This window comes from Oryctolagus cuniculus, chromosome 18, assembly GCF_964237555.1.
Source record: "Oryctolagus cuniculus chromosome 18, mOryCun1.1, whole genome shotgun sequence".
Taxonomy (NCBI): Eukaryota; Metazoa; Chordata; class Mammalia; order Lagomorpha; family Leporidae; genus Oryctolagus; species Oryctolagus cuniculus.
In genome coordinates, this window is record NC_091449.1 from 57,896,038 (window position 1) to 57,921,919 (window position 25,882).

At 53.7% G+C, this 25,882-nt stretch overlaps 1 protein-coding gene across 2 annotated transcripts; it reads right to left on the reverse strand.

The window, feature by feature from the left end:
• CHST6 (carbohydrate sulfotransferase 6) lies at positions 1-25,817 on the reverse strand. Of its 2 annotated transcripts, XR_007920042.2 has the most exons (5): positions 24,369-25,817; positions 23,984-24,194; positions 9,710-9,781; positions 6,172-7,938; positions 1-2,524 (listed from the first exon to the last, which is right to left on the reverse strand). XR_007920042.2 is itself a non-coding variant. In XM_051847297.2 (4 exons), the coding sequence occupies exon 4, from the start codon at positions 7,920-7,922 to the stop codon at positions 6,732-6,734; it is 1,191 nt and encodes a 396-aa protein (XP_051703257.2). In that variant the 5' UTR covers positions 7,923-7,938; positions 9,710-9,781; positions 23,984-24,194; positions 24,369-25,817; the 3' UTR covers positions 1-6,731. The 2 variants fall into 2 exon arrangements, 1 of the variants encoding a protein (XP_051703257.2); XM_051847297.2 differs by having other exon boundaries at positions 1-7,938.
• Between the last annotated feature and the right edge of the window lie 65 nt (positions 25,818-25,882).

Below are 25,882 nucleotides of genomic sequence, written 5' to 3' on the forward strand. Positions count from 1 at the left end.
CCAGAAGGAAATAATTCACATTTAATGCATTTAATGCTATAATAATTAGGGCAAAACCTTTGGGGATGATTGTGTGACCCGATTTTACAGGTGTATGCATATACCCAAATGAATTAAATTCTACACACTAAATATATGTGGATATCATCTATCAGTTACATTTCAATAAATACAATTTTTTTAAAAAAGAAGTTTTACAGAGAAAACACCCTACAGTGGGTTCAAAAACAAATGAGAGTAGAGAAACTAAAATAGTAAAGCATAATCAAAAAAGGGATCAGTAACTGAACAGAAAAATGGCCAATGTCCTTGAATAAAGAGAAAGGAATGCAGGTGATTAATAAACATGAAAAGATGCCCAACTGCCCTAGGAATTGAATAAATGCAAATTTAGGAACAGGAAAATACCACTCTTCACTCATAAGCTAAGTAAAAATGAAAGCCATCGATTTAGCCACGTGCAGGTGGTGTTGGCTGGGGGAGCATTTGGCAAGAGCGGGTGAACAGCATTCCTGACCCTGTCCCAGAGAGTTCTCTTGCTTTGAGAGTGCTTTGGCAGATTCCTATCTGGAACATGGAGACTCTTCAGCCCAGCAATTCTACTTTTAGGAATTTTACAGACACAACTGGGCCACCTCCTCGGGTCTTTTTCTAACACATGAGCCTGGACTCCCAGGATCAAGTCTCTTGCTTTGCCAAGAAACCTTTCTGTTCTAAAGGAGAGTGCAGGCTTCCTGCGTCAAGACCCCGTTCGTGCTGTTGTTCTCTGCCTCTGCCTCTTTGTCCTGCGCTTGATTAACTCCCGTTCATCGTCATTTGTTCAAACCAATGGTTTCCCTGCAGAGAGAGCTTGCTTGCCTCCCCGTTCTACAGTGCGTTGCCCTCCGCCATCACCCCTGTTTTCTGAAGGCACAATCAACACTTATCAAGTGCATGCTTATCTGTGGGATGATTGATGCAGGGTCTCCCACAGCAGCCATGTCCCCGATTGTGTCCCTGGGGCCTGGCACTGGGCTGACACATGGAAACTCGCAACTGATCTCTTAAATCGGGAGGAACAATTCTTCCCTGAGCTGTGGCAAGATTCTCATGGATCCATGCACAAGAAACAGACGCGGAGAAGTGGTCAATGTTATCTGAATGTCGGTAACCGAGAGAGAAGACAAGTTCTGCCCACGCAGCACGTGCTCTGGGCTATGTGATGGGAAGTCTCTATGTCTGACTTTCTTCTCACATAGGCTAAAGGCTGAGAGTGGCTCGGAATTTGAAGGCATAGAAGCAATCGCACAGGCAAACTTCTGTGGGTTCTTTGTGCTTCCAAAGTGTGGAGACATGAAGTGGAGTGCTCCTCTCCAGTAGTCCACTCTAGTGAGATTTGGATATAGAAATATCCTAAGGCAAGGAGGGTTTAAAAATGCAATGACAGGGGGCGAGCATTTGGCCCAGCAGTTAAGTTATGTACGTCCCACACCAGAGTGTCGGATGCGACTCCAGGCTCTAGTTCCTAACCCCAGCTTCCTGGAGCTGCTAGTGCAGACTCTGGGGTGCTGCAGGTGATGACTCAATAACCCGGCTCCTGCCACCCACATGAAAGACCCAGATTGAGTTTCTGGCTCCTGGCTTGGGGCTCAGCTAGGGTCCATCGTGGGCATTTGGGGAGTCATCAGAGGATGGGAACTCTGTATGTGTGTCTCTGTCTCTCTGCCTCTTAAATAAACAAATAAAAATGTTTTAAGAAAGGAACAAGAATGGAGTGTCAACCCTGCACTGTCCAATACAGTCACCAGCCACTTGTGGCCACTGAGTGCCAGAAATAAGGCTGGTCTGAATGGAGACCTGCTGTCAGTGTGGCACACTCACTGGATTTTGAAGACTAAGATGTATCATTAATTTTTATATTGATTACATGTTAAAATCATAGTATAGAGGTAAGCAGAATATTATGGCTAAAATGATTTTTAGTTGTTGCTTTTTTGTTTGTTTTTTTAAAAGATTTATTTATTTATTTTAAAGGCAGAGCTACAGAGAGCCAGCAAGAGGCAGAGAGAGAGAGAGAGAGAGAGAGAGGTCGGTCTTCCATCCACTGGTTCACTCCCCAGTGCAACGGCCAGAGCTGTGCCGATCTGAAGCCAGGAGTTTCTTCCATGTCTCATGTGGGAGCAGGGGCCCAAGGACTTGGGTCATCTTCCACTGCTTTCCCAGGCCATAGCAGAGAGCTAGATCCGAAGTGGAGCAGCTGGAACTCAAACTGGCGCCCATATGGGATGCCAGCACTGAAGGCGGTGGCTTTACCCACTACGCCACAGCACTGGTCCCTACCTGTTTCTTTTAATTTCGTTTTTAAAATTCTACTGATATATTATGTTCTGGGAGTTAAGAAACACATTACTTTTTTGTCTTAAAATATGTGTTATTCATGAGACTTACTTGTCTTTCTAGGTATGGTATTGGTTGATTTAAATATTAGGTAGTTATGTCAGTGGAGGCTGGAACATCTATCCTCTACAAAGCTGAAACTCGAAGTCTGTGGAAGAACGGACAACAAAATAAAACACATGAAGCAGAGTTGATTCTTTCGAAAAACAAAGCACTGCACCTCCTCTCAAGAGCTGGAGGCCATTTCTCCATCTGAGTCCGGGCCGGCCCTGTGACTTGCTCTGGCCAGGAGAACGTGGCAGAGTGGCAGGTGCCCATTGGTCTCCGGGCTGGTGAGAGGCTGGCTGCTCGGGGTCAGCCTGGAGGGGACAGCTCGATGAAACAGCTGCTGTGTTTGTTTCCCTGTCACAGGCAGGGGTCCCAAGAGATGGGCAAGCATGCAGCCTCTCTTGAGGTTGAAGGAAATCAGGTTGTGTCACCCCAAAATGGGCCTCTTTGACATAAACATCATGTTCCACCGAAGGCGATTAAGAAGTCGCCAACGCCAGGAAAGCTGTCTCCGCCCTCCCCCTCGTCTGTCTAGAGGTAGGATATAAATTCTCCTTTGCTGCAGGCATCGCTAAATCTCATCAGCCCCAGAGAGGACCCCAGGGGAATCTGCAGACAAGCTTTTCTCCGCTAATGTCCTCTCATAGATTCACCTTGCACGGCTTCCCACCCTTAAAAGCCTAAAACCACTTTGCTCCGCCCGCTCCTTTCTCTGTAAACGTATTGTTCTCCTCAAAGATGCTGTGTAAGCTGGCGGGCAAAGCCACGGCTTTGAGTTACTTGTCACTGCCACTTCCCAGGATTTCTTACTGCTGGCATCGCCAGCTTACTTTCTCTGGCCATCTGGTTAAAGAGCACAGGTTGAAACCCTAAGGTGGGTACAAAGAGACTGTTGCCTTCCCTACAAGACCTAGCCCAGAGAAGCTGCCACACTGGCCCCTGAGCTATGTTCTCCGGGCCAAAGCAAGTCATAAAGTCCAGCCCAGATCCAGAGGTGGGGACACAGCCTCCACTGCTGATGGCTGCAGCTGGGGTCAACAGCAAAGGGTGGCTACAGAGAGCCATCAGTTGTGGCCATCAACACAGCCATGCTCGCTCCAACCTAGAAAGTTCTGCCCCTACCAGGACCGAGCAGTGGTCAGCGACATGGCCTTTGTGTCATGACTGCGGCCTTGCACAGCCACAAGGCCCGTGTCTTGTATCTGCCTCCCCCGAGCTCTACCTTGACTTTGTGGTTTCCAGTCAGCCAGGCCAGCCTCTGTCTGTCCTGAACCTGATCGGAGTCCTACCTCAAGGATCCCTGGAGTCCAGTGTGCCAGGAGACTCATCCTGAGGCTTGCCCCAGGTGCTGGATGTGAGGCAGAGCCGCCTGGGTTCCCCAAGGCTTGCCTGTAGTGTCCGAGGTGCACAGAGCCCAGGGCTGCCCCAAATTAAGGGGCCAGTCAAGACTGCCTGGCATGGTGGGAGTCACAGAGCAAAAGACGTAGACAGAGAAGCCACTCATTGTGGTCAATCTGTGACCTGAGTAGGAGCAAGTGAAACCTGTGAGATGCCCCTCCCAGGCTCTGAGCCCTCATCAAAGCTCCCACCAGGGAGCAGCACCCCCGATCCTAGCCTCTGGCATCATGAACCACTTGCTCATCCTTCTTTGGCTAAATGTGCTGCATGGACTGGGACCCTTGGCTGATACTTGCACTTGACCGTCAACGCCTTCCAGGAGCGGCCAGTAGGTTGCTTGCTTTTATCCCTGGTGGCCACCACAGAGTAGGCTGGGGAGGGGCATGCAGGCAAGAAAGTGCAAGCAGCAGGGGTCCAAATGCCCCAGTAAGTGGCCGCCATGTCCCTTCACATCTGGTTCTTGAGGTGTTCACAGCCAAATGCCAGGTTGACTCTATGGTCCCTTGCAACCCGTGTCATTGTCAGGGGCAAGTGATCCAGTGTGGCCCGTCGCTGTGGCGCATCTGCATCCCCAGTGTGGTTCACGTGTAGGGACCATTAGCGTTGCAGTCAACGATGTGAGTTTGAATCCTAGTGCGTGTATTAAACTGGGTGACTTGAGCCTTTCTGCTATGGTCTAAATGTCTGTCTCTAGAAAATTTGGATGTTGAAATCCTAACTCCACAAGGTTGATGGTATTAGGGGGTGAGGGCTTTGGGACTAATTAGATGCATCCACAGAGTGAGGCCCTCGTGCTGTGGGGTCAGTGCTCTTGTAAAACCGGCCCGGAGGGCTGGCGCTGCGGCTCACTAGGCTAATCCTCCGCCTAGCGGCACCAGCACACCAGGTTCTAGTCCTGGTCGGGGCGCCGGATTCTGTCCCGGTTGCCCCTCTTCCAGGCCAGCCCTCTGCTGTGGCCAGGGAGTGCAGTGGAGGATGGCCCAGGTGCTTGGGCCCTGCACCCCATGGGAGACCAGGAGAAGCACCTGGCTCCTGCCATTGGATCAGCGCGGTGCGCCAAAGGAAGACCTTTCTCTCTGTCTCTCTCTCACTGTCCACTCTGCCTGTCAAAAAAAAAAAAAAAAAAAAAAAAAAAAAACTGGCCCGGAGAGCTGCCCTTGGTGAGGGCAGAGCTCGCAGGCACCGTCTATGAGGAAGCAGCTTCTCACCAGACACTGCTGGGGCCTTGGTCTTGGATCCCCCAGCCTCCAGAAGTGTGAGAAATCAATTTCATCAATTTCCATTGCTTATGATTTATGCAGTCTAAGGTGTTTTGTTAGAGCAGTCCGAACAGATAAAGGCCATTTCTAAGCCACAGAGTTCCCATTAATAAATTTGGAGCTCTAAATACCTGCACAAGCTGCTGTCAGCAGGGACAGACCCAGCTTCTCGAACCCCAAGGTCGTCAAGGGAGGCGCCCCGAAGCTTTGGCTTCAAGGACACTGTACCTCCGTCCCCTCCAAGGAAAGAAGAAAATGCCACATCCTCCTTGCCCCGGAAACCTAAAGCCACGTCCACGCTGAGGTCTCCATCCAGGTCTCTGCCAGCCTGATACGCCTTCTCCCCACGGCAGCCCCACAGCAAAATCCCTCTTCCTCCTCCTCCGTCCCACGGTGTGACCCTGGACAAGCCCCTTCACTCTGGAGTTTGGCTGGCTAAACTTGCCACTCTGGAGCAGGTGTTTGGCCTTGGGGTTAAGAAGCCCCCATCCCCTATCAGAGGACCTGGGTTTGAGTCCCAGCTCTGCCCCTGATTCCAGCTTCCTGCTGGTGGGACGCAGCAGTGATGGCTCAAGTAGTTGGGTCCCTGCCAACCATGTGGGAGACTTGCATTGCCTTCTCCTGTCCTGGATTTGGTCCACAGGCCACTGGAGATATTTGGGGGAGTGAGCTAATGGAACAAAATTCTCCCTCCTCTGTCTTTCTGTCTCTCAAATAGAGAGACATTGTGCACAGCAGGCCAAGCCTCTGCCTGGAATGCTGGCATCCCATATAGGCACTGGTGGGAGACGCTGCTGCTCCACTGGCGATCCAGCTCCCTGTTAATGTGCCTGGGAAAGCAGTGGAAGGCGGGCAAGTGCGTGGGCCCCTGCACTCTTCTGGGAGACCCAGAAGAAGCTCTGGGCCCCTGGCTTCGGCCATTGCAGTCATTTGGGGGAGTGAACCAGTGAATGGAAGATTCATATTCTCTGTCTCTGTCTCTCCTCTCTCTACAACTCTGCCTTTTAAATAAAATAAATCTGAAAAAATTACACAAAGAAAACTTTACAGTGTGTATACTGTGATTTGTACTGCTCAGGTTAGTCATTACCTTTTATTTTTAGAGTTAGGCTCTTTCCAGTCAGGACAACTCGAAGGTTCACTTTCCCCGGGCAGGATGATGAGGGTGAGTGGGAACCTAGGAGGGGAGGCAGAGAGAGGCCGATGGGAGACCACCAGCCACTAAGCATCGTGTCTGGTGTCTCGCTGAGGACACAGCCTTGATGGAGTGTGGTGCCGGGGGGACAGAGTCCAGGGTGTGTACAGGTGTGACCTACAAACTTCAGAAGCCAGCACTCCACAGCGCCCCTCAGCTCCCCACCAGGGCTGGACCCCTCCTTCCCAGGGTGGAGTCTACGGGAAATGAGGCGACTGAGCAGGTGCCGATATACTCTCCCGTTCGCTTTCCGTGAGGAGCTCACCTGCCGGCCCCCCAGCTCCGACACAGTCTGAAAGCCACGCCAAACACCGGCGGGAGAAAGTTGGCGTGTGGGGACTCGGAACTTCCTACTACAGGAGAGACCCCTGTGCTCCGTCCTGGCCCCTGCCAGCTGGCTGCTTCCCTGCGTTCCGACCTCCTCTCCCTCTGACCCTGGCCTCCCAGCCCTTCCACTACGGCCCCGGGCGTGCCGCGGTGGACGACGCCCAGCTGAAGCTGTGCGGGCCGCGCGGCAGCACCAGGTCCAGGGTGAGGTCTCGCTGCTCCTCCTCGGAGAACACGGGCCGGTAGCCCAGCAGCTGCAGGGCGCCGGCGCACAGCTCCTGCACGCGCCGGATCTTGGCGAAGGGAAGTGCGTGGCGCCAGGCCTGCGAGACGTTGAGCGCGTCCCTGGACGTGGTCTTGAAGGCCTCGCGGCGCGCGCCGGGGCCCGACCCGTGCGTGATGTTGTGGATCCAGGCCTCGAGCTGCGGCGTGAGCCTCAGGCCGGTGAAGGCGTAGAGCGCGCGGATCTCCGCCAGCGGCTCCCGCGCCAGGTCCTCGAAGCGCACCAGGCGGTAGCGGCCGCGCAGGAAGGGCGGCGGCTTGCGCGTGGCGGCCTCGGCGATGCGCACGTGGCTGCGGCACACCTCGCGCACCACGCGCAGGCCCGGGTCGGCCTCCACCCACGTGCCATTGGTGCCCAGCACGATGCCGTTGTCCCGGGCCAGCGCCTTGGCCGTCTGCTCCCGGGAGCGCAGCACGGCGCGCGGGTCGCGCACCAGGTGCACGATGTGCAGGTTGAGCGCGGGGTCGCTGAGCAGCGGGTAGAGTACCTGCAGGTTGAAGAAGCGCACCTCCTTGAGCACCACGTGGCTGTAGGAGCGGCAGGCCTCCTGCGCCAGACTGAAGGGCCGCCGCGCGCACAGCGGCTTGCACACCGCCTCGCTGCTGATGGCGCCGCGCGGGAAAGCGCTGCAGGCGGGCGGCGAGCACAGCGCGCGGCTCACCGCCCACTGGAAGAGGTCCGACAGGTTGCGGCGCCAGGGCAGGTAGGCGTCAAACACGTCCATGTCGCACAGGAAGACGGAGCGCACCAGGTCGCGCACGGCCATGTGCAGCGCCGGCGCGCTGCCCTGCGACAGGGCGGCCCACACGTGCCACGCGGGCTCCATCAGGTAGAAGACGTCGGGGTGCTGGCTGAAGAGCTGGCCCACGAAGGACGAGCCCGAGCGCCACGAGGACAGCACTAGCACGTGCACGCGCTCCTCGCCCCCTGCCGCCGGCCGCTGCCCCGGGGGTCGCGAGACCAGGAAGAGCAGGAGGAAGGTCTGCGCCAGCAGCAGAGCCGTGACGGCCGTGCTGGAGACGCGCGGCAGCCACATGCCGCCGGCCGGGGGCCTGCAGGAAGAGAGCACAGGTCAGGGGCGCCGACCACTGCCCGGGGGCTGGAACACCGGGCCCGACGGGGCCTCAGCCGGGGGCTTTCCCGGGCACGCGGCGTGAACACAGGAGCCTTGGCCCACACGCGGAATGGCGCGGGAAGTCAGTGTCTTCAGCCACCTGCCTACTTGCTCTGTCTGAAGACGGAGCTGCTACTCTGAGAATTCCGCCTTCTGTTTGAGGGAGACGCTTCCAGGTCGCTGAGCCAAAGGGCTCGATGGTGATTTGGCGCGTGTCAGAGTAACACCTGGCCCCCTCAGATGTGGATCCTGGCTCTGCCGCTTCCTCCGTTGTGATCTTGGACCAAACAGTGAATCTCTGTGACTCAGTTTACCTGTCCGTGAAAGGGGGATGATGCCGGTACCTGGCTCACGGGATCTGGGAGCACGCACTAACTTACGTAACTGAGGACTTGACCTTCTACACAGTGTGCTCCTGCACCGCATGGTTATTTTATTTATTTACTTATTTATTATAACTGCTTATTTATTTTAAAGATGGAGAGAGAGGGAGCTCTTCCATCCACTGGTTCACTTCCCAGATACCCACAACAGCCCAGACGGGGCCCAGCAGAAGTCTCCTATGTGGGTGGCAGCGATCAGAGCACTTGCGATCCGGGCTGTGCCTCCCAGGGTGCACACTGGAAGGAAGGTAGGACTGGAAGTGCAGGAGCTGGGACTGGAGTGAGGCGATCTTGAACACGATGTGGGCGTCCCCTGGGGTGCTCGAAACCTCTGTACCAAATGCCTCCCCTGTGTGATTTTTTTAAAACAAGCAGCTATGACTTTGTTATTAAAAATTAGCAAAGAGGGGTGAGTGTCTGGTGCAGCAGTCAAGACACTGCTTGCGACGCCCGCATGCCATCACGGAGCGCTTGCCCACGTGCCATCGTGAGCGCTTGGTTCCAGCCCTGGCCCCTCCTCTTCTGAGCCAGCTGCCGGGCAATGCACACCCTGGGAGGCAGCAGATGTGGCTCAATGGCTGGGTCCCTGCCACCTGTGTGGGAGACCCAGATGGGATTCTGAGCTCCTGGCTTCAGTCTGGCCCAGCCCTGGCTCTTGTGGACATCTTGGGAGTGAACCAGCAGATGGAAGATGCTTCTATCTCTGTCTCTGTTTCAGATAAAGTAAAATTAAATAAAAATGAAAAAAAAAAAAAAAAGACAAAGAGACCAACTGTTACCATCACTCTTGGGAAGTGTTATGGGTTGAGGATTTGTCTCTCCAAAACCGATGCAGCTGTTTAAACTCTGGAGTTATAGTGATAAGGATTGACGGATCAAGGGCAGAGGTGGGGCTGGATGGGGGTCTGTGGGTCATTGCCGCCATGCCCTGCGGGGGGTGGCTCTTGAGAGAAGCGGTGGCAGAGATGCTCTCTCCCTCCTGTGTCACGGCGTGATCACTGCCACCGTACCCACCGTAACCAGCCATCACCAGATGCCAGGCTGTGGGGTCGCCTGAGCCTGTAGCCTCAAACTGTAAGACGAAACAAGCTCCCCCCCCCCAAACTCCTTTCAGGCATTTTAGTTAAGGTCATGAAAAGCAGGCTGATACAAGATACAGGGCGTGCAGAGCTGAGGGCAGGACAGACTCAGGAGTATCCTCCTGGGGCTGGCGCACTTGACCCAAGAGACCAGGTGAGGGGGCGCGGGGGGCCAAAGCAGCACAGAGGTGAGAGCGGAGAGAAAGCACCCTGGCGGCTGCCGGACCCTCCCCTCCAGGACACTCACCACTGTCCAGTGCTGCTGGGCGAGCGACGCTGGTCACAAACCCATGGGGGATGCCTGGAGGGTCCACCGAGTCTGAGAAGGCAGGAGAAAGACTGGATCAGAGCCCCGAGGGGAAACAGTGCTGTAAACAGCAATGTCCCCGGGACAGGCGCACAGCAGCCCTGTCCTGAGCTGGGCGGACTTGCAAAAGCCTGTGAGCTGAGGGGCTCTGCTGCCGGATGGAGGAGACAGGGCTAAGAGCCAGCGCAGCCACGTAAGAGCCAGGAGGCCCGGGGCAAGGACCTGACCTGTCCAGGTCTGCACGTCCTTCTGTACGGAATGCGGACGGCAGCATTTAACCCCTTTCAGGTTGTGGTGAGGATGATGCTGCAGACGCCGATAGGGAGTGGGTTCAGGGAAGCAGCACACACAGGCCCCACATCACTGTTGCCTTTTTAGGGTTGAGCTTTGTCAGTACAGTGGGGCACTCCTCCCCCTGAGAGGTGTCTGCCCATGAGAACACTGAGGTCACCTACTCTAGGAATCCCAGCATCTCCCAGGCCTACCTCCAGCCCTGGAAAATCCCTACGCCCCTTAGTGGATCTTAAGAACATCAAACATGGGGCCGATCAAGTGGCATAGAAGGCTAAGCCTCTGCCTGCTGCGCTGGGATCCCATATGGGCGCCAGTTCGAGTCCTGGCTGCTCCACTTCAGATGCGGCCCCCCCCCCTTTTTTTTTTTTGACAGGCAGAGTGGACAGTGAGAGAGACAGAGAGAAAGGTCTTCCTTTGCCGTTGGTTCACCCTCCAATGGCCGCCGCAGCCGGCGCGCTGCGGCCAGTGCACTGCGCTGATCCGAAGCCAGGAGCCAGGTACTTATCCTGGTCTCCCATGGGGTGCAGGGCCCAAGCACTTGGGCCATCCTCCACTGCACTCCCTGGCCACAGCAGAGAACTGGCCTGGAAGAGGGGCAACCTGGAAGAGGGGCAACCGGGACAGAATCCGGCGCCCCGACCGGGACTAGAACCCGGTGTGCCGACGCCACAAGGCGGAGGATTAGCCTAGCGAGCTGCAGCGCCGGCCAGATGCAGCCCCTTTCTAAAGCGCCTGGGAAGGCAGTAGAAGATGCCCCAAGTGCTTGGGCCCCTGCACCCACATGGGAGAGACCCTGAAGAAGCTCCTGGCTTTGGATTAGCCCGGCTCTGCTTGTTGTGGCCGTTTGGGGAGTGAACCAGCAGATGAAATATTCATATTCTCTTTCTCTTTCTCTCTTTCTGCCCTTAAAATAAGTAATCTTAAAGGGCCAGCGCCGTGGCTCAATAGGCTAATCCTCCGCCTTGTGGCGCCGGCACACCGGGTTCTAGTCCCGGTCGGGGTGCCGGATTCTGTCCCGGTTGCCCCTCTTCCAGGCCAGCTGTCTGCTGTGGCCCGGGAGTGCAGTGGAGGATGGCCCAGGTCCTTGGGCCCTGCACCCCATGGGAGACCAGGAGAAGCACCTGGCTCCTGACATCGGATCAGCGCGATGCGCCGGCTGCAGCGCGCCAGCTGTGGCGGCCATTGGAGGGTGAACCAACGGAAAAAGGAAGACCTTTCTCACTGTCTCTCTCTATCCCCTCTGCCTGTCCAATAAATAAATAAATAAATAAATAAATAAATAATCTTAACAAAATTTACTTGTCCTGTATGGTGGAGGGAACACTCAGCCCAGCGCCCATGCCTGAGGTCCCAGAATCCCCTGCTCTGTGCACCTGCTGCCCTCGCAGTGCTCTCAAGGCTGGATAACTTCAAAGGGAGGGGCCTAGATGCTTCCTTCTTGCTTCTGCAGCACTCTCACCCGACCTGCCCCATCCCCTGCTCGCGTCACCACCGAGAGAAGCTGCGGTTGTGACTGTGAGCAGATCCCACCCCTGTTCTCCCCCCTCATCTAGGAGCTGCACAACTGGGTGGAGGACGCCCAACAGCTCTGCCACCTGCTGGCCCCAGAGCTGCCCCCTGGGTCCCACATCCACTCCTGGAAGACTTGGGAGACAGGGAGAGTGCTCACCCAACTACCCTGCGCCTGTTCTCAACACTCCTCCCATGGGTGGCGGGCTCCGCTGAGAACAGCGCACCAAAGAGGAAGGCCAGCTCATACTCGCAGACACAAATCACACAAGTGCCAGATGCTTTGTGCCCTCCCTATGGGGGGTTTATGACCTCAGTGTTTGGGGTGAAGGACTCGGGACTTGCGGAGATAGCAGGGAAGCTGGGACCAAGTCCAGGACTCCTGGCCCCAAGCTCCCGGCACCTCTGATGGCAGGCTGTGGCCTCTCCCGTCCAAGCACTCTGTACAGCCAGAAGGACCCCGCCACTTTGGCCCTTACACAGCTGCTCTGGGGAGCACAGCCTTCGTCCAGGAGGCGAGGATCTCGGGCCCGGGCCAAGGTGTTTGTCCCTGTGTTCCAGGAAAGGCAGAGGTCGTCTTGCGTGACTCACACGCTACACGGTCTGTCCTTTGATCCTGTTATCAGAACTCAAGAACTAGGAAGGAGACTGAAACATCCTTTGCCGGGCAGGTCCTGGCTGAGGGTCCCTGATAAGAAGCCCAGAGTTTGCCTGAGACTTCAAAGGAAGAACATGTAAGAGAGGCGGTGCAACATGCACTTTTATCTTTATGGTCGTATTTAATTTTTCCAGTATCCCTAGGCCATAGACATCATCCCTGGATGTTTTCCCTGAAGCAAAGCAGCTCAGAGACATGAATCTCCAGCTAGCACAGGCCAGGGCAGGAGTTTAAATCAAAGGGCCAGACCCCCTGGGTCAGGGGCTGGGGTAAGTCTCATGCCTAAGCCTTTGGCCAGGAAGAAGTCTCCCATCCTGGAAGCCCATCCCCTCCCCCACACATTCTTTCTTTTTTGGAGGTACAGATAGGTTTAATTTTTGGAAAGGGAAATATATACAGATCACAGGCAGGTAAGGATATGGTGGACTTGAGAGGGAGCCCCACCCTCTGGGCCGACGAAGCCCCACACCAGAACTCAAGGACCAATCAGGAAAAAGGAAGTGATGCCCCCGTCCTGAAGACCCTCCCCAAACCCTCCCCAGAGGCAGTCATGCCTCCACTTTCCACCAAGTCTCTGACAGCGATAATACTAGTGATGAAAATAATCATATAAACATTAACAAATAAATTTAAAAGAAAATAATCCTATATTCTGGGTAAGGAGAGAGGGTCTGAAGGCCAAGAGGCCAAAGATGAAATTGAAATTTCTCTTGGGGCAGCACTGTGGTGTGGCAGGTAAGCTGCCACCTGCAGCGCTGGCATCCCATATGGACACCGGTTCGAGTCCCAGCTGCTTCATTTCCGATCCAGCTCCCTGCTAGTGGGCCTGGGAAAGCAGCAGAAGATGGCCCAAGTGCTTGGGCCCCTGCACTCACATGGAAGACATGGATGAAGCTCCAGGTTCCCGGCTTCAGATTGGCCCAGCTCCAGCTGTTGCAGTCATTTGGTGAGGGAACCAGTGGATGGAAGACCTCTCTGGCTGTGTCTCTCCCTGTCTCTCTATAACTCTGCCTTTCATACAAATAAATAAATCTCTCTCTTTTTAAAGTTTACCAGGTAATCTTTTTCTTTACTCAGGTCATCTTAAAAAAAAGTGATAGTGCTGATTTCCCCTGAACAGAGAAGGAGTCGGATATCAACATTTCATGATAGGCCCTTCCTTGCACCTTTTGAATTTTGACTCATTACTCATTTAAAAAATAAAAACAAAGAGGCCAGCGCCGCGGCTCACTAGGCTAATCCTCCGCCTAGTGGCGCCGGCACACCGGGTTCTAGTCCCGGTTGGGGCGCCGGATTCTGTCCCGGTTGCCCCTCTTCCAGGCCAGCTCTCTGCTGTGGCCCGGGAGTGCAGTGGAGGATGGCCCAAGTGCTTGGGCCCTGCACCCCATGGGAGACCAGGAGAAGCACCTGGCTCCTGCCATCGGATCAGCGCGGTGCGCTGGCTGCAGCGCGCTGGCCGCGGCGGCCATTGGAGGGTGAACCAACGGCAAAGGAAGACCTTTCTCTCTGTCTCTCTCTCTCACTGTCCACTCTGCCTGTAAAAAAATAAAAAAAAATAATAATAAAAATAAAAAACAAAGAATATATAAATGCAGGAAATTCAAAAGGTCAAACAGTTTCCGGAAGTCATCTTCCTGCTCCGGAATCCTGTTCCCCAGGAGCAACTACTCTCAAATCCATGAGCAGTTTCTCCTGTTAATTACCTTTCTATTTCCAGGGGAGGCTAAGGCTTAGCTTATCACTGTAACAATATATGGTATTTGCCTAGTGACATCCTACAGTAAAAGATAAGGACTAATCCTCCCTACACACACACACACACACACACAGGTCCTTATACACTTTCTTCTCAAATGATACCTCATATGATTTTTATAAAATAGCTCAGAGCCAAAGTACGTGATGAACTAAAAGCATATGTCCTTTCGTGTGATGAAGCTTTGTTTGTCTTAGAGTTCAGTCACCTTAGAGATATATATATATATATATATTTTTTTAATTTGACAGGTAGAGTTATAGACAGTGAGAGAAAGAGACAGAGAGAAAGGTCTTCCTTCCGTTGGTTCATTCCCCAAATGGCTACCACGGCCAGCGCTACGCCGATCCGAAGCCAGGAGCCAGGTGCTTCTCCTGGTCTCCCATGCGGGTGCAGGGCCCAAGGACTTGGGCCATCCTCCACTGCCCTCCCGGGCCACAGCAGAGAGCTGGACTGGAAGAGGAGCAATTGGGACTAGAACCTGGAACCCGTATGGGATGCTGGCGCCGCAGGTGGAAGATTAACCAAGTGAGCCATGGCACTGGCCCAATCACCTTAGATATTAAAATCATAATAAAAGGTTGAAAGATAAAATTGAGGGGCTGGTGCTGTGGTGCAGTGGGTTAATGCACTGGCTTGAAACGCCGGCATCCCATATGGGTGCCGGTTCTAGTCCCAGCTGCTCCTCTCCTGATCCAGCTCTCTGCTATGGCCTGGGAAAGCAGTAGAAGATGGCCGAAGTCCTTGGGTCCCTGCACCCACATGGGAGACCTGGAAGAAGCTCCTGGCTCCAGGCTTTGGATCAGCGCAGCTCTAGCCATTGTGACCAATTGTGGAGTGAACCATCTCTGCCTCTCCTCTCTAACTTTCAAATAAATAAATAAATCTTTAAAAACAAAAGCAAAAAATAAACAAAACAAAAGATAAAATTGAGATTACATAGAAAGCAGAACAAAGGAGGATAAACAATGGAAAATCAGGGACAGATAAGAGAGTGGATGACCTATGCCAAAGCCCTTAACCTGGTGGGGCCTACAACCTAGCTGGGGGCGTTGAAGACACAGTCATGAGAAGGGCCTGGGGCCAGATGGACATCCGGGCACAGAGGGTTATGCTGGACCTGGCATGCACACTTCTCTCCTGGATTCTGGCAAAATCCCACAATGCGCCTCCTTCCAACCTGCCTTGCACCAGAGCTGCTGAAACCACAAGTCTGACCATGCCATCCTCCTTCCGGCTTCCCAGCCGGAATTCCCATCTAGCGGTCCATGCTTCCCATGAGCAGGAATGCTTCATCGCTGTTGATCGAACAAGCTCCCGGCTCCCCTCCTCTGCTGGGAGGGCCCAGCCCTGACTCCCAGCAGGGACCATTCCAGCTTTCCCTCCAGGTGCCTCATTTGTGTCTCTCTCGGCAGCCGGTGTGGGGCTCAGCACTGCACAGGTGCTCTGTTCAGGGTTATTTATGTCCACTCAGTACCGGTCCTTCCCCCTTCCAAAAATGGCCTCCAGATTTTTCCCCTGGGGAAATATCCCTCCCTCACTCAAAGCAGATCCATTGCCCTCTGGTGGTCCAAAGAGTGGCTCATCTGCAGATTTCCTTTTTTTTTTTTTTTTTTTTTTTTTTTTTTTAATGATTTATTTGAAAGGCAGAGTTAACAGAGAGGGAGACAGAGAGAGAATCTTTCATCCGTTGGTTCATTCCCCAAATGGTCCCAATGGCCAAGGCTGAGCCAAGCCAAATCCAGGAGTCAGGAGCTTCCTCCAGGTCTCCCACGTGGGTGCAGGGACACAAAAACTTGGGTTGTCCTCTGCCAGCCCCCATATTCCCATTCTTACCCCAGTCTTCCTCCAGCACCCAAGCTACAGAGCTACTGGCTTAGAAATGGGACATGTGGGCTAGCGCCGTGGCTCAATAGGCTAATCCTCCACCTTGCGGCGCCAGCACACCAGGTTCTAGTCCCAGTTGGGGTGCCAGATTCTTTCCCGGTTGCCCCTCTTCCAGGCCAGCTCTCTGCTGTGGCCCTGGAAGGCAGTGGAGGATGGCCCAAGTGCTTGGGCCCTGCACCCCGTGGGAGACCAGGAGAAGCACCTGGCTCCTGCCTTCGGATCAGCGCGGTGCGCCGGCCGCAGCATGCCAGCCGCAGCGGCCATTGGAGGGTGAACCAACGGCAAAGGAAGACCTTTCTCTCTGTTGCTCTCTCTCACTGTCCACTCTGCCTGTCAAAAAAAAAAAAAAAAGAAAAAAAAAAAGAAATGGGACATGTGGGGCTGGTGCTGTGGCGTAGCAGGTAAAGCTGCCACCTGCAGTACCAGCATCCCATATCGGCCCCAGTTCAAGTCTGGGTTGCTCTACTTCTGATCCAGCTCTCTGCTGTGGCCTGGGAAAGCAGTTGGGCCCCTGAACTCTGGTGGGAGACCCAGAAGAAGCTCCCGGCTCCTGGCTTCAGATCAGCACAGCTCCATCCATTGTGGCCGTCTGGGGAGTGAACCAGCAGGTGGAAGACCTCTCTCTCTCCCTCCCTCTCTCTCTCTCTCTCTCTTTTTCTCTCTCCCTCTCTCTGCCTCTACCTCTCTGTAATCCTGCCTTTCAAATAAATAAATGAATGAATAAATCTTTTTTAAAAAAGAAGAAATGAGACATGTGACCAACTGCAATCCCAGATTTTTGGAGCAGCAAGAGAAGAAAACTGAGAATAAAGCCAGCTCAGAAGAGAAGCTGGAAGAGTTGAGAATACAGAGCATCGTCTGAGCATTTGACCCCAGCTGTGCAGGATTCACCCATCAACTCCCAGCTGGCGAAAGCATTCCATTCTGCACCAGCCAGTGCAGGTCGAGTTTCTGCCACTTATAACCAAGAGCTCTGATTGGACAGTGTATACCCTACTGGTGCGTGGGTAGAACCAGAAAGGAACATAGACAAAGCATCAGAGGGGTTGGTTGTGCTGTGAATTGACGAAGGTGTTAACTGCATTAATCGTAATCAGTTAGTGAAAAGCCATCAAGCTATGTAACTGTATGATTTGTGCTCTTTCTGATGTGCGCTGTACCTCAGGGTAACTGTCCCATATCCTGTATCATAGTATCTCAGTCCATCTCCCAATTCCAGCTTCCTGCTAATGTAGATCCTGGGTGGCACCAATGATTACTCAGCTAGTTGGGTCCCTCCCACCCAAATGGGGGACCTGGGTTGAGTTCTTGACTCTGAGCTTTGGCCTGGCCCAGCCACAGCTGTTGTGGGCACTTAGGGAGTGGGCACCCTAACTGGGTGGGAGTGCTTGGTCTTTTAAATAATAATTAAAAAAAAGTGGAACATGGGTGCATTCCTTTTTTTAAATAAAAAAGAACCTTGACTGAATAGGACAGTACATAGCACATCAGGAAATAGCCTGAAGACCAAAGGAGGAGATGACATTAATACGTATTAGCTAGGGACAGGGCAATTGCCCAGTGGCTAAGGCTGCTGGAGATGTCCACCTGCCGTTATCAGAGTGCCTGGGTTTGAATCCTGGTTTCACTTTCAATTTCAGTTTCCTGCTAATGTGCACCCTGGGAGGCAGCTCAAGTCCTTGGGTCCCTGCCACCCATGTGGGAGACCCAGAATGAGTTCCAGGCTCCTGGCTTTGACCTGGTTCAGCCCTGGCTGTTGCGGGCATTTGCGGAAATGAACCAGCAGATGGGAGATTTCTCTCTCTGCCTGTCTCAGTCTCTCTGCCTTTCCAATTTGTGGGGAGCAATCCGGACTAGACTGAGTTACTGGAATTAAGACTTATTCTATGCATCTGCTCTCCCACAATATGGCGCTGGGAGAGAAGTAAACAGCTTCTGCACAGCTGCCTCCAGTTCAACCAATAAACTGTAGGACTTGCTCCTGATTGGAGGAGAGCAGCGTGCTCGGCGTGTGGGCAGCCGAGTTGGGATTGGCGGAGGAGGACTATAAAGGAGGAGAGAGACGGCATGCACCAGGAACATCTAAGGGGAACATCTAAGGGGGACACCTGTGCAGCCCCCCGAGAGAGCCGGCCGGTGGTGTGCCGCTCCCCTGTGGAAGTGGGGAATGTGGCCAGGGGGAACTGCCCTTCCACGGAGGTGGAAGGGATAGTAGCCAACCCGGGAAGAACCAGCAGCAAACCCGGGGAGGGCCGAGCAGACGAAAGAACAGCGCAGGGTCCTGTGTCGTTCCTCCACGAAGAGGGGGAGCGACACAATTGAAATCAGATACTCGGTGATCCAAATCCAAGGGCGAATAACCCCCTTATTGCCTGTTTCTTTCTTCTGAGTGTGTCTTTGGAGCATTCCTTACCACGTCTTGGCCCGAGAGCGACAGGAAGGAGTGATTGCTCTACCTGATATTCAGGCGGGAGGAGCAAGACCAGGGCAAAGGATGGTTTGCTGTAGCTGCAGCTCAGAAAGCCCGTTCTGCAGGCGGCACTCGCTCTCTGTCCAACCTGACTTGGCAGTGCCCCTGTTGCCAGCCCAGCCCAGCCCTGCAGTGAAATGCAATCACAAGTACAGATCCCAGGCTCTGATTTCTCTGTTTGGTGTCATCTGGAGGCCATCCCTGTTCAGGAATCCCGGACAGGCAATCAGTGGACTCCGGGCATAAAGGCCTCCAGTGTGCAAACCGGCTCTGATGGAGCCCAGGGCATTCCACAGAGAGAATGCTGAAAAGGAGGCGAGGAAAGAGGAGAGAAGAGGAGGAAGGGAAGAGAAAAGGAAAATGGGAAAAAATAAAAGCAAGGAGGAAGAAAAGAGGAAGATGAGAGTTTCTGGTGGGTCAGGACCAAGGAGCCCCGGAGCCAATACCATACACTGAGGGCGTCCTACGCACCAAGCCTTTTCCTGCCACTTTCAGAGTTGATCCTCGCAGCAGCCATTTGAAGGGGACCTGATGATGACCTCTGTTATACAGATGAGGAGCCTGAGAGCTGCAAAGGTTAAGGACTCGCCTCAGGGATGCACACAAGCAGGTGGATCTGAGTTTGAATCCGGCAGTTAACTTTAGAGTTTTAACTGCACAGGGACAAGTGGAAAAAGAGAAGTAACAAAACTTACAGAAAAATGCATGTATGGTATCATACCAATCATGTTAAACATACACAGACACCAAAGAACACCTACGGATGAGAAAATAGTTACAAATCATATATGTGGAAAGGACTTGTGTCTTGAATCTGTAAAGAGCTCTTAGAACTCAATAATAGGGGCCGGCTCTGTGGCATAGTGGGTAAAGCTGTCACCTGCAGTGCCGGCATCCCATATGAGCACCGGTTGGAGACCCAGTTGCTCCTCTTCTGATCCAGCTCTCTGCCATGGCCTGGGAAAGCAGTAGAAGTGGCCCTACTCCTTGGGCCCCTGCACCCATGTGGGAAGACCCAGAGGAAGCTCCTGGCTCCTGGCTTCAGATCGACACAGCTCCAGCTGTTGTGGCTAATTGGGGAGTAAACCAGCAGATGGAAGATTTCTCTCTCTCTCTCTGTAACTCTGACTTTCAAATAAATAAACAAATCTTTAAAAAAAACCTCAACAATAAACAATCATATTTGTAAGAAGGGCAAAGGACTTGAGCAGACATTTCTCCAAAAGAAACAGCCCATGAGTACTCAAAAGGACTATGATGTTTTGTACTCACTAGGGAAATGCAAGCTGAAATCACAGTAACACGTTATTTCCCATCTACTAGAATGACTGTAATAAAAATGTTAGGAAATAAAAAAATTAAAAACAAATACTACTGAGAAAGCAGAGAAACTGGAGCCATCACACACTGCTGGTGGGAACGTGAGGTGGGGCAGTTGCTGTGGAAAGCGGCTGGGCCGTTCCTCCAAAGATTCGGCATAACAGACCACGTGACCGCAGTCTCACTGCTAGGTATACATTCCAGAGAACTGGGAATGTACAGCCACATGGAAATCTGTTTGCCATTCCCACAGCACCTTCCATCTCAAAAGTCAACAAGCAGAAACATTCCAAATACCTAGGCATTCACGATAAACGGATAAACACAACAGAGTATCCCCACACAGTATAATGTTTTCCAGCAACAAGAATGACTGAAGTAGTGATATATGCAATGTTCAAGATAGATGCGGCCACTGTTGTGGCACAGCAGGTAAAGCCACTACCTGCCACACCAGCATCCCACATGGGCACTGGTTCAAGACTGGCCACTCCGCTTCTGATCCAGCTCCTTGCCAATGAGCCTGGGAAAGCAGTGGAAGATGGTCCAAGTGCTTGGGCCTCTGCACCCATGTGGGAGACCCGGATGAAGCTCCTGGCTCCAGGCTTCAGCCTGACACAGCTTTGGCCCTTGTGGCCATTTGGGTTGTGAACTAGCAGATGGAAGATCTGTCTCATTCTGTCTGTCTGTCTCTCTCTCTCTCTCTAACTCTGCCTTTCAAATAAATAAAAAATAAATCTTAAAAAAAAAGGTTCAAGATGTGTGAACCTGATGGTGACTGACATACAACATTGACTATACCACAGCCACTGCATTGTACAGTTTTAAAAGTATGAACTTTAAGGTTTATGAATTATATCTCAATCAATCTGTTACTAAAAAGCACACGCAAGGACATGGACAAAGAAGTGTGAAAGTTTGCACACTGACAATGGATGCTTATATTCCTATGGCCATGTTCCAGGAAATCTTTTTTCTTAGCACTTTGCTGGATTTTCCAGATGGTCTACAATAGACTTGTATTATTTTGATAATCATAATGTCGGTTCTTTTCAGCTAGTGAAAGGAGGCATAGATGGAGTATGCCTGCCCTCAGTTTTCACCGCAGGGAGACAGGTGCCTGCAAACCCATCTCCCAGCTGAGCCAAATACCCATGGGGCCAGAGAAGGCCCCGGGCAGGGGATAGATAACCAGCTCCCAGACAGCAAAACACGTCAAGGCCCCCAGCCCACCCTCCACCCCACACCTGTGGTCATGGCCTGATGTGGCCGAAGACGTGGCAGGCCCCCAAGCCTTGGCCACATCTGCTGTCACCCTGCCAGTCCTGTGCTGCAGCTGCGTGGCATCCACAGCCCAGATGCTGCTGGAGGAGACACATCTGCCTTCAAGAATTCATCGGGAAATGAACTCAAATGAGTTTGGGAAAGACACCTCGGGGCTCCCTGGCTCAGGGCCACCCTGGGGCATTTCAGAACAGATGAGCGGAGGCCTGCAACACCAGCATCCCCTGTGGGCGCTGGTTTGAGTCCTGGCTGTTCCACTTCTGATCTAGCTCACTGCTAATGGCCTTGGAAGGCTGTGGAAGATGTCCCAAATCCTTGGGACCCCTGCACCCATGTGGGAGACCCAGATGAAGCTCCTGGTGCTTGGCTTTGGCATGGCCCAGTCCTGGCTGATGTAGCCATTTGGGGAGTGAACCAGTGAATGGGAGATCTCTCTCTGTGTGTGTGTGTGTGTCTCTCCTCTTCCTCTCTCTCTCTGTAACTCAAATGAATAAAACAAATCTTAAAAAAAAAAAAAAAAAAAAAAAAAAGAGGACAGAGGAGCAGCTATGAAGGCGTGAGCCGCTTTTCCAGGTCTTGAGTGTTGGGGGTGCTCAAAGTGCACTGCTCAGCATGCAGCCTGCTGAAAGTCACAAAACCAGAGCTGGAGGGCTGCAGTGTGCGGGGTTCCCTGCTCTTCTCGGAGGCAATACACTCAGGCCGGGAGGCCGGGATCACGCAATCCACACGTCCCCCTTGGTTGCCCCAGACATGGACAGGGTCCTCTTACTACAGGGATAATCCAGAATGTTCTCTGGTTTCCTTTCATTAATACTTTAATTTAATTATTCTCAATGAGTAAACTATTCTTACCAAGTCAATGACATAAAAAGAAAAAGGTATGGATTATTTTGGAAAAAAATACCTCACAAACACTGAAGCAGTCAAAGGCAACACGTGGACTTCATTTGGATGCCAGTGAGAACCAATCAACTGCAAGAAGCTATCCTAGGTACCAGCGCTGTGGCGCAGCGGGTTAAAGCCCCAGGCTGCAGCTCTGGCATCCCATATTGGGTGCCTGTTCGTGTCCTGGCTGCTCCACTTCCAATCCAGCTCTCTGCTATGGCCTGGGAAAGCAATGAAAGATGGCCTAAGTCCTTAGGCCCCCGCACCTGCGTGGGAGACTCAGAAGAAGCTCCTGGCTTCGGATCAGCTCAGCTCTGGCCGTTGTGGCCATATGGGGGAGTGAATCAGTGGATGGAAGACCTCTCTCGCTTTCTGGGTCTACCTCTCTCTGTAACTCTTTCAAATAAATAAAATTTAAAAAAATAAAAATAAAAAAAGAAGCTATCCTAGAGGTAACCAGACATTTCAATAAAGACTGAACATTAGGTGCTATTGAGAAGTTATTGTTAATGCTATTATCATGACCCAGAAAACTCTGGTTCTGCACCTCTCTTGAGCTACATGACAAGAAGCAGAATTGAGTCTGTCGCACTGAAGAGAGTAGGTAGAGAGCCTACTATTTGGTTTGAAGGAGTCCTGGGTGGAGCTGGCCTCACTCAGCTTGCACTGCAGGAGAGAGGTGCCTGCAAATCCATCTCCCAGCTGAACTAAGTACCCACTCAAGAGTATGAACCCCAGGGCCAGTGCTGTGGCACAGCGAGTTAGGTCACTGTCTGCAGTGCCAGCAACCCTTATGGGCGCTGGTTTGAGTCCTGACTTCTCCACTTCCAATCCAGCTCTCTGTGATGGCCCTGGGAAAGCAGTAAAAGATGGCTCAAGTGCTTGGGCCCCTGCACCTGTGTGGGAGACCCAGAAGAAGCTCCTGGCTCCTGGCTTTGGATCAGCTCAGCTCTGGCCATTGTGGCCATTTGGGTAGTGAACCAGCAGATGGAAGACCTCTCTCTGTCTCTCCCTCACTCTATGTAACTCTCCTTTCAAATAAATAAAATCTTAAACCAAAAAAAGTATGAATCCCACATGGTCATTTACTGAAAAGTTACTCAATCTGTTTGTCCCTGCTTTTTTTTTTTTTCTGTTTTAAATCTACAAAGTAGAGGAAATAATACAACCCAAAGCATGGGCTTGATTCGAAAATTGAACAAATTACTATTTGTAAGGCATCTAGAACAATGCCTGGCACACACAGTGCACTTACAAGCATTCGTTTGTTCAGGAACCTTCCAAATCTTAGCAATTACATTTTATGACTCCAAGGGAAAATCTTTTCACAGAGAAAACCCAAGGACAATAGTCCTGCCAAGTTCAGGTGGCCCCCATGCCCCAGCACCAGCAGAGACAGCACAGGCACACAGGACGGGAGAGCCACCAACAAGGGCTGGAAGTCTGGCTTCTGAGGCCAGGCTGGGTTCAAGTCCTGCCCCGGCTTCAGCTTCCAGACCTGTGGTGACATGAGCCACTCTCACCCCTCTGGCTGACCCCTGCCTACAAGGAGGCTGTAAAAGCTGGGAGCCTGGATGGGGGCACAGCCAGGGCTCCCCACGGCACCAGTTGGGAGCCCCAAGTTGGACTCGCTCACTCAGCGTCAGGACAGCCAAGTCCCTCCTGCTCCTTAGCCACAGCCTGCCCGTTGTCATAAATGGGACTCCAGAGGCTCCCGGCTCCGGGGTACGGGAGGGAAGAGAGAGGAGCGCCAGCATTTGCTGGCCACCGGCTGGGAGACCAAGAGGGGCCTCTCCCTGTTGCCCCAGGGGGTGGCGGTGGGGTCTTGTCCCCAACTCACTCGTTAGCCTTCTGTTCCTCCACCGTGGTGTGCAGAGAGCCCCCGGAGAGCCCCTCAGAGCCCTGTCCTTTGAGACTCAAGGCTGGCGAGATAAAGGGTCTCCCAGCCGTGACCGTGACGGGGCGACACTTTTCAGCCCAGCGCGGGGACTGCGATGATGCCCGCGGTTCCACCTTGTCCGCGGGACAGCGGCCCCCGGAGCTGCCCGCCCATCCCGAAACCCGCTGCTGTGCTGCGGGGCCCCGGGGCCCAGGCCCAAGCCCGCCCGTGGCGTGGGGACACCCGCGTGGACAACAGGAGAGCCAACCTACCCCGGACCTTGGCGTCTCCGCGGGACCCGGCGCGGCGGGGCTCAGCCGAGCGTCCTGCTCCACGTTCCACCCCACGCCCAGTTCCTCTTCTTGAGTCGGCAGGGGCTGAACCGTTCCTTTGGGTCCCAAGCGGCCACCCGGCGACACCGGGGAGGGGCCTCTCAGAGGCGCGCTCGGGAGTCCAGAGATTTGGTAGGCGCCTGGAGTTCCGCTGCCGGAAAGAGCGCAGGAGCCGCAGTAAGACGGAGAGGGGGGTCGTACGCAGGGGATGGAGGGGGTAGGGGTGACTAGGGGCCACGGCAGGGAAGTGAGGCGGACCCTCCCACCCAGCGGGGCGCCCCCTCCGGTGCCGGGCTCTGCGCGCCCCGCGCCCGCCCGGTTCTACCTGCGCTGCCCGCCCGGGGCGCACACAATGAGCGGCTTTGAGACGTGGCTGCGGTCCCCGGCTGGCCCGCGGGAGCCTGAGCGGGAGGGAAGGAGGAAGGAGCCGGTTGGCCCCACCGACTCCCGCTACCCTCCCCGCTGCCCAGCGAGGGGCCACGCCTCGGGGGAGGGGCGGCTGGCCGAGGGCGGGCGCGGGAGGGGCGCGGGAGGTCGGGGTCGGTCAGGTGGGCTGGGCTGCTTGGCCGCGGGCGTCCGAGGGCACTGGCGGCGTCACTCTATGTACCGAGCGACAAAGTTGTCTCCCCCTGCGCTCCGCAGGGCAGAGAGGCTCCCGGGGGACAAAAGGCCCTTGTGGAAGAAACTGAATCTGAAGCTCGCGGGCATCCTCGCAGCCGCCCGCGGCCCCGGCCCCGGCCCTAAGCCGACACCCGGACTCCTCGATGTCGGGGTCCTGCGCGCCCGGGAGGGCTCTCCGGAGCTGGGCGCGCAGCTGTCCCTCTCCTGTCCGCTCCCTGCTCCAGCCCCAACCCGGGAGGCACACGCGGGCAGGATGGCAGGTCCGGATAAACACAGGATCCATTTCAACAAACAGACCAGTCCCCTAACAAATAGCAGGGCAGAGCCCAGGCATCTGAGAAGGATAAGGCATTCCGAGGTCTTGTAATCGGCGGTGGGATCTAAAACAAGAAGCCTGTGCTGCCGGGAGTATCAATTAGTGCGGCTCCTCCTGCGTGTGGCTTGGCCCGGACGGATTACCACCGTCTCCATGGCTATAGCTTGCTTTCCGGGTTCCTCATTTCTTTCCAGGATCCCTCTGAAGGAAATAAACTGGCCCCAAGGAACTGTACACAAGGTTTGTAGAATGTTGCTCAGGATAACGAGAACACAAAGGATTAGAGAAGCACATGCCAGCGTGCCAAGCACTGTAGCTTCCGGGCAGTGAGGTCAATTACTTCCCGTAAGAGCTCAACGTTCATGCAATTTACCTGTTTTCCTGAACCCTAACAGGCATTCCAGATAAGACAGACAGGGAGAGAACTGCTCTATTTAACCTTATATCATGGGACCTAAGGACACCATCAGGATCCTTACCTGATTCAAACAGGGACTGGCCTCATCCCCTGGCGCTCTGTCCCCCCCAGCCCGACTATTAACCACCCCACAGCTTGACTTAGCCCTGGGTTGTAGCTCAACTGATAAAACCCTTAGACCTCTCACCTTCCTCTCTGCCGCCACCAGGCTGTGTGGGAGGGTTCGGAAGCCCGGTGACATCTGACCAGTAAACAATTTCATTTGGCCAGTCACAGTTGTAACTTTCCAGCCTGTGGCTTCTTCCACAGGCCATGTGGATTCCACCAGAAGCTCACATTTACTTGGGGTTAGACCAGGCGCTTTTGCCGAAGAGCCAACAAAAGCTCCAAGGTCTTTGGGCAGAGTCTTGGCAAAGCAAGGCAGCTGTGAGTAACCGGGAGAAGCGCGCACAACCCCTGGGCTCCCCACCCTTCCCCCACCTCG

Excerpts from the sequence above, each read along its gene's own strand:
- CHST6 (XM_051847297.2), bottom strand. The coding sequence starts at position 7,922 with ATGTGGCTGCCGCGCGTCTCCAGCACGGCCGTCACGGCTCTGCTGCTG.